The sequence below is a fragment of the Motacilla alba genome, chromosome 1A (genome assembly GCF_015832195.1).
Source record: "Motacilla alba alba isolate MOTALB_02 chromosome 1A, Motacilla_alba_V1.0_pri, whole genome shotgun sequence".
In the NCBI taxonomy this organism is placed as follows: Eukaryota; Metazoa; Chordata; class Aves; order Passeriformes; family Motacillidae; genus Motacilla; species Motacilla alba.
Window position 1 is genome coordinate 53,839,887 of NC_052031.1, and position 13,328 is coordinate 53,853,214.

At 40.2% G+C, this 13,328-nt stretch overlaps 1 protein-coding gene across 5 annotated transcripts in view; it reads left to right on the forward strand.

Annotated features, from left to right (window-relative positions):
* The window catches only part of LOC119708750 (fatty acyl-CoA reductase 1-like), a 120,329-nt gene that overhangs the window by 55,176 nt on the left and 51,825 nt on the right, over positions 1-13,328 (forward strand). For 4 of the 5 annotated variants that reach the window (XM_038155538.1, XM_038155539.1, XM_038155542.1 and 1 more), the window contains exon 2: positions 2,385-2,610. In XM_038155538.1, the coding sequence (XP_038011466.1) occupies positions 2,422-2,610 (189 nt within the window). In that variant the 5' untranslated portion in view covers positions 2,385-2,421. Of the gene's footprint in view, positions 1-1,652; positions 1,943-2,384; positions 2,611-13,328 lie in introns of those variants that run through there. The other variant, XM_038155537.1, reaches the window with a different exon arrangement.

The following is a 13,328-nucleotide window of genomic DNA, read 5'->3' on the forward strand; positions in this document are numbered from 1 at the left end:
CACCCCAATCCGGGGGTGAAACCCCACAAACTCCAGGCTGCTAACTTGGACTGCTTTATTATGGAAAATAGAAAGGATGGGATTTTTCTTCCCTTTTCTTTTAACCCTAGGAGGATAAGCCAGTAATTAAGAGTAACAGCAGATTGCCTTGAAAGTTTGTTTTTTCAGTGGCTATGTTTGGTACTTCCATTTTCATCATAAAAATAATGGCTTGGGAGATTAAATTTTTAGGGTTTTTTTGACTCAGACATTCAAAATGGTCTCAGACTAGATGGAGAAGAACTGTCAGTTATGTGTATGTAGTCCTTGTTAGAAATGCTTACCCAAACATGGCTGCATGGTTAATTATAGGGACACTTCAAAGTAGTGTGATTGATTTACTTTACCGTTCTAGCAGGCATTGAACATCTGGCCACCACAAATGAAGCCCTTTTTAGATTACTGAAGCAGGGAACCCAAATGAAACAACATAATAAATTGATGTCCACATATGGAAGCCTTTCACAGTTATTTGTGCAGTAGTCTACAACTCTTAAGGCAAAGCAGCAATACTTAGTGATGCAGGTTGGAAATGCTGTCTACTTCCGAAGTGTGGGAAGGAGAGTAACTCCTCTCGTAGTCTCCAAGTTTGTGGTGTTAAGTACTCTATAAATGTATCATTGTTTGTGCAGATATGATCTGGATATGAATTCAAAGCAAGTATCCAGTGGCTGGAAGTGATCTTTATATTTTATCTTTTTATTTCTTTTTGTTCAGTGGGATTGGTATGGCCTCTAGTGACTAAGGACTTCTCTCATTCATTTTTCTACATTGCAGGGCATGTGTCATGCCAAGTTTCTGAGATCTTTTGCCTTCATCTGCTAAACTACAACCTTCTTCTGACCCTACATACTTCTCACATGCTCCCAGGCTCTGCAAGTACCTGTCTTCAGTATGAGTTGGTTTTTCTGAACCAGAACGAGATGTGACATTTTGTTATAAATAAGTTAATTATCCAGTAGTTTTAACCTGTTGATTTAACTTCCCAAGTGGCCAGCTGTTTAATAAGAGCAGGTTTTTAATAGGCCTAGATGAGCCTTCTGTATTTACCTAAGTTATAATCTTGACGACATCTGAAAGTAGGCTAATAACCAAATTCACTGAGCCAGAATACCCACAGCTATTAGTTTGTAAAATAGTGTCCCTGAGAGGTTATTCTGCTTGACCCACTTTCTAAACTGGATTCTACACCTGATGATTTGTCACAGATAAAGAAATTTGGGGATTTTGGTTTGTTTGATGCTGAGTGCTGTGGTCCCAGGCAGCACTGGGAAAGAAAAGTGACAGTTTTGTTAGGCTTGACTCCCTAGTTTGTGTCTCTGAAGTTTCTGCTGGAGGAGTTTTTTTGGGATACTTGAAGATCATTGTTCTGATTCTTGAATACGTAATTGGCAGCATTCTACTATTCATGTTTCTTTTTGTTTCAAATTCAGTAGGCTTTTTTCAAAACATTTACTAGTATTTTTCTTGAGCCTTTTCCTTGCAGTGTGTTTTGTGCTTGCTGTGGTCTGCCCCACTTCAGAGATGGTTGTTTTGCCTCTGTTAGGCTAATAGGGGAAGAGGGGCTTTTCTAAGAGGATTCAGTTCAGCTTTGTTTGCATTTAATCAACTTAAGAGTTTAAATCAGGATGGCTGGGAACATTCAGGCCTGAAACCATTGTGTCTAATGAAAATATTAAACTGTGACACGTCATGTGGGAGCCTGGTCCATGTCAGTGGATCTCCAAAGGGGAGCCTATCATGTCTACACTCCTTACAGTGAACTGGGATGAATTCTGGCCATAACAGCTTATGAAGGGTTGTGACCTGCTCGTGGTATTGCAGTTGTGCACAGCAGTGTCACTGCACTGTCTTCCATGAACAAGAGCTTTCTTCATGCTGTTATTCCAAGCCAAGGCAACAGGTAAAGACTGAGCATGTTGATGAGTGATGGCTGACAAAGGAATGCCGTAGGCGCAGTGGAATTGAAATGGAAAACATGGCAGTGTTTGTGAGGAAATTTCTTTCTCCTTTGTCTTGTGGGGATAGCTGCATATCTTCATGGCTGCCACTTCACAGTAGCAGATAAACACTGTTCAGCACTGCAGTGAGCATCTTCTGCTGGAGCCTTGGACAGCATGAGCTGTGTTTGACCTCCGTGTGCAGATGTGGTATCATGTGGAGGATAAGGCTGAGCTTGATTTTTTTTTAAGCTTCTCAGATTTTTGTGGTTTATCTTCGCAATAAAGCCTTTTTTAAAAAAGTAATTTTTAAAATTGCCATTGACTGAACTAATTTGAGTTGACTGAGGTGACTAAAAAGGTTATCCCAAAAGCCTCTAAAGCTTTATTTCTGTATTTTCTCAGATACCTGCTGCAGGAAGGGACAGAACAAGAAAGCACCATGTCTTCAGTCTCGGCTTATTACAATGGGAAGACCATACTTATCACAGGAGCTACAGGTTTCATGGGCAAAGTACTGGTGGAAAAACTTCTGCGCTCCAGCCCTGAAGTGAAAGCAGTTTATATTCTTGTCAGGCCAAAGGCTGGACAGTCAATGCAAGAGAGAGTGGCCAACATGTTGAAATGTAAGGTAAGTTCATATGGTTTATTCTGAAATCTAATCTGAAATCCATTTAGCTGGGTGAAGCAAAGGGCTTCTGTTTTACTTAGTTCATGAGGAGCAAAATGCTGACTTCTGCTGTAACAGCTGTGTATTTTTCCTGTGTCAAACAGCCAAAAGAATTGTACATGAACAAACCTGTATATGTCTGATTTTGATGGGTGCCACAGCATTTTACGCTGTAACGATGTAATCTTTTTACTTCCTGTTTTGCATGACCTCCACCTGTGTGTCTTGATCCTGTTTAGTTTGCCATCCCAGTGATAAAATCTGTAGTGGCAAGAAGGGTGTCAAAGATCTTTGCTGTATTTAATATAAACATTTGTAAGGAGACACTGACTTGGCCTGAGGCTCTGAAGATTCTCAAGATCCTCTGGATCTTAAGCCAGTGGTGAGGTTGTGAACTTGCTCAGACTCCTCCAGCTGAGATAAATGCCAGAGTTCAAGCTCATGCCTAATGCTAGTGTGAATTTGTACATAGCTGATGTGAAATGACAGGAAGGGAAAGATCTGGCCCTAGCAGGCAAAGAATTACTAGAAATTAATCTGAGAAATGTCAACATATCTTCATGGAGTATTGGTCTAAAAGTTTGAACAAGACTTGACTGGAAGAATCCTTCTCCTTCTGCCGAATTTAGAGGTAAAATAGGTGAGTTTGAGACAAGTAGGTCTGGCAGAAAACATGCTTTTTTCCTTTTAATGTTTTGAGGCATTAAGCTAGGAAAACCTTACGTATGTCCAAGAACAGAGTTAGTTTGCTTTTGGTGTGTTTTTAACAGAGGCTAGATTGTTTTCATATTCAGGAAAAATTGTGAGTAATATAAAAGGAAACAGTCACAGTAGTTGCTTTTTGCAAGTCTGTCATAGAATGATTTAGGTTGGAAAAGACCCTCAAGGTCTTTGAGTCCAACCCTTAACCTCACACTGCCAAGTCCACCCCCAGCTTTCATCACAGTGGATAATGAGAAAAAATCCCAAGTGTGGTGTGTTTTTGCCTTTTGTGTTTTAAAACACTTGAGGAAATGATAAACTTAGGTATTTATCAAGACTTCTGTAAGGTCTGTTTGCATTTTATGTATAAATGCTGCTGGCTTATCTCTTCAGTTGGACAGCACAGCTTGGAGGTATTGTTAGCTCTAGGTAGGGTTCCCTAGTAGCTGTTTTATTGTTGCAGCTGTATTAGATGTACCCGTTTTTCTTCCTAGGATGTTTCAGCAGTTTCAGACTTGCCAACAGCAAACAGGACATGATAACCTCTTCTTGAACCTTTGGCAGCCTGCTTCAATGTGTTTCAAATGAAGAAAAGGAGAAGGCAGAGCTCTAAGTTAGGCTGCTGCAACCTTGGGAAGAAAAAAAACTTTCACAAGTCATCCAGGTCCTCTTAAGGAAGAAGGTGTCTTTCTGATGCTGATCATTTTAAAATTACTCAAAAATCCTTGCCTAAGGCAGAAACGTTACTCCTCAAAGGTGTTAGTCATGTACAAATGTTGACACCCTTGGAGATTTTTTTTCTAAAAATGAAACTGTTAATTCCACTAGATGTTAATTTAATGACAGACGAAGAGGGCAGGAAACATTAATCTTAACATTTTTGCAGATCTTTTCTAGTTGATCACAATCTAGAGACTGCCCTTGCATTTACTGTTCTGGTTTGCATGCTCCAGTTTTGGAAATCCCTGAGATATATAATAAATAAAAATGCAGCAAAACTTTGTTCCAAATCTTCAGATAATATTCGCATTTGAAATTTCTGATCACGGTCTCTGATGAGATATATTGGAGTAAGCACAAGAAGCTTCAGAATAAAATCCTTTTTCTTATTTATGTGTACCTTTATAATTTCTAAACTCTAGTGAATAATTATTCCTTTTCCCCACAAACTATTGATTTAATGCAGAATAGTATTTGTATCTAGGCTTAGGAGAACATACTTTATTTCTTCTTTCATATCCTCCCCTGTGTAGTCTTCTCTACTGTCCCATTACATTCACTTTGCAAGTAACTCCTTCTTCTTTTACATTTAGCTTTGACCTAGTATTGGCCTCTGGATTTTCTTGTTTGCACATCCAGAAAGTAAGTATTCCAGGAACCAAAGGAACAGAGAAATACAGGTTGCCAACTTCTAAATATTCTAAGCAAAGAGATAAAATGAGTATTTGGGATGGAGTAAGATCAGAGTGAAGCAGATTGGTTAAAATTAGTTGCATAATGTTTAGGTTCTTCAGGTAAGGTCCTCTGGGGACTCCTGATTTTTGGTAGTACTGAGAAATATTTTGAAAGAACTTGCCTAGAATTTTGATCCCTTTTCATATATCTCTGTGAAATTTGTGTGGCATTTATCATTATATCTACAGGGGTTTAAACACTGAGGTGTCACATTTGTGCCCTGTCTTCCTCACAGTGTGTACATGTGAATCTGCTGGAAGATGACTCCTGTTGAAGAGAAGCTGTGGGTTACAAAAGGGTGATACAGTGTGATCGGGCAAAATAACTTAGTTTGTGTTTTTCAACAGTTGGTTACTTGGAATTTTTCAACTGCTAAATCCAACATGGAAAGTAAAATACAGAAAATAATTTGGGCATAAATCAGAATTCTTTGACTGCATTCTGTAGCTGAATAGGCATTGAAATTTAATATAAGGCTGCTTTCCTTAGTAAAATTAGTTTTACATGCAGGTACATTAGTGCATTAATATTCAGTGTATAATGAACAGATACTCAATTATCTCAGCATCAGATCCAAAACAAGCATGGTGACCTTGCCTATTTATGAAAGGAGATGTTCTATTTTCCAGCAGCAAGTCCCTATGGGAATCAAGCTATTACTCTGGCTTAATGAAATTCCACATCTGCCTTGCACAGAGCACAGCTGTTCCACAAAAAACCCCAGATTTCAGTATGGGCTGCTGCCTGCATGTGGCCAGAGATGTGGATCGTGAGGCAAAGCTTGACAGGGCTGTATAATTGTTAGTTGATGGCAGAGATATCTTTATCAGAGGTAGGGAATTGCTTCAAGTAACATTTTTTGCTGTCTCATCCCTCTGTGCACAGAAATAAGCAGGAATGCTTGGAGGAGTTGTCTTGGATTCCCTGGAGAGCAGTTACTGGTCTAATGCTGAGTCACTGATTGCAGCTTTCCCATTGTCCCTGGGAGAGGAGAACATTTTCCATGCCCTGCATGCATTGAACCAAGGCTGCTTGCTGCTGCCAGGCTGTTTTTCAGATATATTTGTTCAGTATTCCTAATTAGAAAGATCAGACAAAGTGGAGAGTGGAAATGGCTCTTATTAATGTCTCTGATAATTCAGAGAGAAAATGGAGAGGCTGTGAATGAGGCTGCTGAAAATGGGGAACTGGGTGTGACTGTAAAATGCTGCTGCTTTTTTCTGTCATCTAACCACAGTTAACCCTTCTAGTTAAAGTGTATGCTAGAGACAGACCTTCTCTTCTCTTGCAAAGCTTTGTCTGGAGCTGCACATTGGGTTGGGCAGTGCTGTCAGACACCTTTGTCTCTTCAGTATTTCCTCATGAAGTGTGCTGTGTTTATCAGTAAATATCCAGCAAGACCCTGTAAATTTCAGCAAATCATTCCAGATTTATCTTTCCCTACCTCCTATGACTTTGCCCCTTCACTCATCACCATAAGCAATAAAGGCTCTCCATGCCAAACCAGTGCAGTGTCACTCCATCTGGAACAGCATCCCTGAAATCTGCTGTGACCGCTGTAGAGGGGCTGGTACTTGGATCAGAGTTAATGAAGTTTTTAGGTTGAGGGAACACAGTGTTCTTAGGTCATAGATTGGACTCAGTGATATCAGAGATCTTTTCCAACCTAACTGGTTCTCTGATTCTGTATGTGCCTCATCCCTTGAAGTGTTCAAGGCCAAGACTGAAATAATATTTTTTTTTATCTTTGAGTGTTTGAAGAACAAATGAGTAATAGAATCATAGAGTCATAGAGTCAGTTATCTTGGCAGAAAGCTCTTGTGATCAGTCCAGCTGTTAACACAGAACTGCCAAGTCCACCACTAAACCATATTCTTAAGTATCACATCTTTTAAATACCTCCAGGAATGGTGACTCAACCACTGCCAGCCTGTTTCAGTCCTTGGTAACCCTTTGGTGAAAAAATTTTTCATGATATCAAATCTAACCCTTCCCTGACACAACTTGAGACCGTTGCCTTTTCATTCTGTCACTTGTTACCTGGGAGAAGAGACTGGCCACTATTTTGTTAAAACCTCCTTTTAGGTAGTTGTAGAGAGCCATGAGGTACCCCCTGAGCCTGCTTTTTTCCAGGCTAAACAACCTCAGCTCTCTACACCACTCCTCCTAAGACTTGTGCTCTAGACCCTTCCCAAAGGCATCTCCAACTGCAAGAAGCTCTCTGTCCCTTATATTACATAGCTTCTCCTTGTACTCCTGCATGACTCTCTCCCTGAAACTTCAGTCTCTGATCACTTACAGATGCAGTTCTGTGGTGTTACCAGCATGGTTCCTGCTGATCTGGTCCCTTAAAAGCAGAACTTGTAGTACTGGAAGCTCTAGGAAGGATTATGACCTAATGGTGTCATACATTGTCTTTCATTAGAAGAAACAATGCTGCTGAAACCAAGGAAGCCTTGGGGATGCCATTTGTCTCCAGGTCACAAGCTCTGCCAGATGGTACAGGATTCAAACCTGTTTTATTGCTGTCAAGGACAGGTCACAGTGCTCCATCTTTGAAAACTGTCTTCGGTCCTTCTACTCCTGTGGGTATTCACAGTAGTAAAGTAAATTATTTTAAAATAGACTGCAGTTTTTAGTTTCCTCCAGTTGTACAAAGGTACACATTAAATCACAAAGGAATTAAGAATGTTTAAATGACATAAGATTCTAAATGAAAAACAAGATCACAGTATGATATGAAACTGTAGGAATGAGGTGGATTACTCTGAAATTAGTAAGTCATTGAAAGCAAAAATGCTTCTCAGTTCATTTCAAATGTGTTCATCATTCTATGAAGAAAAATGTTTTGGTGTCAAAACCTGGCACATCAGTTTCCTCATCTTCTCCTGGAAGCATGAATCAGGGTAGTCCAACATCAGCTAGGGGCCACCTGCCTGGCAGCACCTGCCAGCTCAGCAGAGTCTTGATCCTCACAAGGTGTGTGTACAGAAAATGTGCCTTGTATGAAGGGTAAAGCAAGATCATTTTGTACAGCTCGGCTTTCTCTGTGCCTACTTGCTCAGCTGCTACAGCAACGGGGTTAATGGTTCTGTCTTCATGTCATTCTACACCCATACCCACCACCTGCAGAGCAATCTGTAAAAGCTGCCCCTCACTTTTATCTTTACTTCTTGGTTTCATGCAACTTTTTTGTGGCCTGGACTGGAATCACGATAAATCAGTCAGATTTCAGAAGGGGTTTTTTGTTTGTCTGGGTTTTTTTCCCCCTTAAAATCACTTAGTGATGTCAAGTAGATGGTGATCTTTTAAACAGCAACACCTCCAGAAGACAATACAGAGCCTCAAATAGAAGCATTCCAGAAAAATCCCTATAGCCAACTGTATGCTAACGCATGCACTGCTCATGCAGTAAAGTTAAAAAAAAGCTGAAAGCAAAGGAGAATTTTCTCAGTTTCACATAAGATATCTGACAAGAGACATGCACATGTTTAAATATTAATATTCAGTTATTCCGCTAAATCTCTAAAGATACTGTGGTTAATAGTATGCTGCTGTCTGACAACTCTTCTGGTCAGAGATCTCATTTTGTCCAAAGAATGATACGGACAAGCTTTTTATGCAGCCAGCCCAAAAGCACTGTCCTCTGCAGCCCAGTTAACACATACACATTTATATAGACACAAATGCACACATATGCATAAGGGCACTGTCTTTCAAGCTAGCCATTTTTGTTTTATTTAGTGGTGGGTATCCCAAGGGATTTGTGTGTTAGTGAAGATTCTGCAATGAAGATTCCGCCAGCTGATAAATGACAGAAGTTCAGCCCTTGAAGCAAATGAGCAGGCAGTACCTTGAGAATGATGCAATTAAAAAAACATCAACAATAAGATTTTTTTCTTGCCAGTAATAGTATAGAGGTTGCAGTTAATTGCATTTGCTGCCATCTGTAAAGTGAAATGCATTTTAAGTGCTCCATAAGCAGTGATATTTTGAGACACACACAGCCTGTAACTTCACAATATTTTTTCTTCAGTGTGCAAGGATGTCATACAGAAGAAAGAGGGACTCTCTTAAGGAAGTTAGCAAACTAAGATTGCAGTTGAGTCACAGCTTTAAAGGATCTTCATAACATTGCCTGAATTTGCATTTCTGCCTGCGTACTTTCTGGTTTGCAGCCAAGGCCCAGTTCCTGGAATCAGTGGAACTTCTCTTGGTAACTTCATTTAGCTTTGGTTTAATATCTCCATAGGTAGATTTCAAAGAGGTGATGGGCCCAAATACGTAGTTTACAAGCCGTCCTTTTAATTCTGTAGCATTCTGGTGATTTTCTTTTCGTTCTGGATAATTACATGTATGAGTTTGATTTCCCTGCCAGTATTTCAACTTCAGATGATGGCGACTTAAACACAGGGAAAAGTGTTTGGTACCAAGATGAAAATGCAGTTCATCACTCTTCTAAATCTGGGAAACCAATATTGTCTGATTGCAGCCTTGGAGCATAAGCAAGCTAGACAGTTTCTGGGTTTGCAAGCTACTAAACCCAAGAAGTAATTGTTTTATTGGTAGTGCTAACCATCCGCCTTTATTGGTACTGCTCTCATCCACCTCTTTTCCCGTGTGACTGCATCTGAACTTAGCCTTGTGTGTCAAGTTGGAGATGGAAATAGTGTCCTAATGTTAGAATTTATTTTTTTAATATTACTAAAGGGAAGCTTTAGATTCTCTAATGCACAAACTTTACTTTTATGCCAATTGGAGATCTCTCCATCTGGAAAGTTTCACCTTTCCAGGTCTCCTTGCCAGGAGAAAACTTCTAGTATCACTGCCATTGCTGTCTACATATCCTGAAGGAAAAAGTCAAGGAAGTGGGGGAGTGTGCTGAGAGGGATGGAGGAATTCAGCATGGCATTTTCAAAGAGGAAGGGAAAAGAGCAAAGAGCGTTGAAGAGAAAAAGCTCTCCTATGCAAGCTTGAGAGTTTTACATCAGTAGCAGAAAGAAGAGCCATTTCCCAGCAGCTTTTGCTGGCATCAAGGCTGTGGAGCAACATCATTAGAGAGGTCCTGTTGGGCATCCTTTGTAAGCTGCTGATTTCTCCTGGATCCTGTGCTTTGCTCAGGCACACAGGAGAGCTGAGCTTTTAGGCAGCTGCACAGCATGCCTTGTGTTCACAGTTTTGCCAAGTGACCCGTTCACCAGCAAGGCCTTCAGCAAACATGTTTTTAAACAATGTTTGTCATTTTGCTGGAGCCTGGGACTTGGCTCTTGATGTGTGCGAGTTGGCACAATTCCTTTTTGGACTGTTGCACTTCAGAACCACTGTGGACACCAGTGGAGCTGCTCATGTACCACAGCTCATCTGTGGGCATGGGTTTTCTGCTTGGAATAGGAGCTGAATGAGGGCATCTGACCTCAGACACCCTCTGAGGGCCTGCAAATTGTAGCTAAGAGCACAGGCTCATCTTCTTCTGTAGTGGATTAGCAATGGAGCCATCAGTCAGCACCCAAAGAGCACAGAATTGGCTATTTGGTCATTCAACAGAATGTGAAGTTAACTCAAATTAACTTGAATTTTATCTTTTGTGTCTGATTTTATTCCATTCTATCCTCAGCTGTTTCTTCCATTTTTTTCTTAAAGAAGGCTTTTCTGTTTTCCTAAATTGAACTCCGGCCTTCCTTACCAGTATGTTTTTCTTCTGTAGCAGCAGACTGTGACTGAATAATGAAACCTAAGACCAATTTTGTCAGAAGACCCTGTGTAGTGAGTTGAGTGAGACACCCTGCAAAGAAATAAATTCTTTTGTCAACAAAACACAGCAGTTTAAGAAGAAAACCTGAAGATAGTGGGGCAGAATCTTTAAACTTCTGTTTTTACTTCCCTTCCAAAACCTTATCCCTGGCTAGTACATGGATAAACAAAAGTTGTTGAAATACTGGGGAGAAGTGGGGGGAGTACTTTGATCCTTTGGGCCTCTGAGAGAGCTCCTGCTTGTGACACAGGGATGTATCTTGATATTCACAATCCAGAGCTTTTGATCTTCTGGGTGTCCCACAATTGATCCTAAAATCCATCCTCCAAAGGATCACACAGCTTAAAAGTTGTCTGGAGGTCACCTTTGACTGCAGTTTACTCTGGCAAAGCCAGCCTGCTGTTTTTATTACATTTACCAGAGCCATAAGAGCTGCCAAATATATTAAGGAGACTGCTTTTAAAAACTGAGGTTCTGACTCACATCATTGCATACATAAATCAACAGGTCTGAATTGCGCCAAGGAACCCAAGCCTGAAAATTTGGCTTTGGTAATTTTCTGGGGACTTGTATTAGGCCTTTTGTTTTCTTTTAAGGGAGCTGGGAGCGAGAGTATTATTAGTGTTGTAAATTAATTTTGCTTCTTGAAATGAAACAGCTCTTTAATTCGTAGTTACATGTGATTGATGGTGTGACTGTGAACAGCATAAACTTACTGCAGCCAGACTCCCAGAATGAGCTGGTCTGACTCTGCAGAAGGAAACCCTCTTAATTCTGGGAACAGGGATGATTCACTGCTGCATTCTGGACTGTGGAGGTGGTTGTCCAGAGCCTGCTGTTCTGGCCTGATTTGTGTTTGATTTTGAGTTGGTGAAGGGAAAAGGTTGCTAGTCTAGCTGATTATTTTTAAAATTGAGGCATGCTTTATTCACGCTGTTGAAAATTATCACTAGATTGGTTTTTGACCCTATATATGTTCAGTTACTATAAGCTTTCACTTGTTTTCTCTGAAGAAGCTCGGTGTGTCTTCAGTGGTGCATCAGTCTTGTGCTTATCCTAAATTGAAGGAGATTGTGTTGAAGTGGGTGCCACTGAAGAGTTAACAGAAACTTGCCTTGTGTTATTACAGTCTGAATTGGGTGAGTTTTGCCGAGTGTTGTGGCTTATTATTTATATTATTTAGATGAGACAGAAAACTTACAGTGATCTCCTCATACATGAAGCTTTGGGATAGTCAGTGTCTGATTGCATCAAGATTTAAAAGCAGGGACTGAGCCTGGGATGTCTGGATGGAACTTCTGGGCACTGCTGCAGTAGAAATAGCAAATATGAATAACAAAAGCACTGACTTGTGGCTTGTTTAAGAACCAAACAAACCTTTGATACTAACTGACTGTGTGTGTACTTTTGATCTCCATTATTTTATTTCTTCTCATCTTTCTTGTGTGTTCTGCCAGTTATCTCCTTGTGTTGCCATCTCATCCTAAAAGTGGGATTTCATAGCTTAGTTTAGGAACAAAGGTCTCTTATTTTGGTTTTGTATCTGCCAAACACTAAAATGTGTTTTCAAGCCTTCAATCTACTGCTGAGCTCAGCAAAACAGGAGCCTGGATCTGGCTCCAAGCTGGGCATTACTGGGATTACAGTTGTGTATAACACTATGAGTACTTCATCTTTATAATAAAATGTTTATGATGAACAGTCAGTACCTTCCTAGTTGGGAGGGAAAAAAAATGCCTCCCATATGTTTTTTTGGCAAAGAAAATATGGGTAAGGTGAAGCAAAATGGACTTTTTTTCTTGAAGTACCGTGACTGCTTTGGTAGAGCTCTAATCCCAGGGCCCTAAAAAGAGGGGAAAGAAATCCCCAAACCCCAAAATACTCTTCCAAAGTAACAATTTATTTTTTAACTACTTTCGTTTTTTATTATTATAATTGCAGAACTAGAGCTCTAAATTACAGCAAAGATTTCTAGTGAGTGGCCAGTTTTTTCCATGACATTGAAAATTTCCCCTTTGGATGAAACAAGAATAAGTTATTTAGATTCTCTTTTTCTTAGTGAATGCATCTTGAAAAATTAGTGTGTCCAGAGAGCTCTGTACTTGTCTGAAGTTTATATTAATGTTTTATTTATTAAAGATGTATCAAAATCTGCTAAGACACACACACACACACACTGTAAGTATGGGTAATTACACCTCCACTCAAAAGTTTCATGATACTTTCTGTAACAGCTCTCAGTCTGACCTCTTTAAACCTTTTCTAGAAGTACCTCACTCGTTATTCAAGATGTTCAGGTATAAAGCAGACTGTGAGAATGCAACAATAGGGATGCAGGAGGGTAAGAAAAGGGCTTATCATTCTTCAAGTGATAAGCTCACGTTTCAGAAGACGTAGTGAATGTAACTGTGCCGCTTCTAGCATTGTATGTGTGCCCACACCCAAGGAATTAACCACCTGAAGTATCCACCCACAGATAATTTCAGCGCTGGAAAGGGCATTTCCATACAAAGCATGACAAAATTCTCAATGGTGGAGGAGGGAAAAACATTTTAATGGCTAGATTTCTGCTTGGGGAATTTGCTTGCAGAAAGGCAATAACCTGTTCAGAAAGTGGATGTGCTCCTTACTGTGCTGTATCCATGCCTAGAGGCACACTATCTCTCTTATGATTGACTTCCTGTTGGATGTGGGCAGTTCCCAAGCTGCTGCACTTGCTCTGATCTCCAGGAAGCTGACTTGACAAGAACTCTGTGTGTGGGTATGTTTT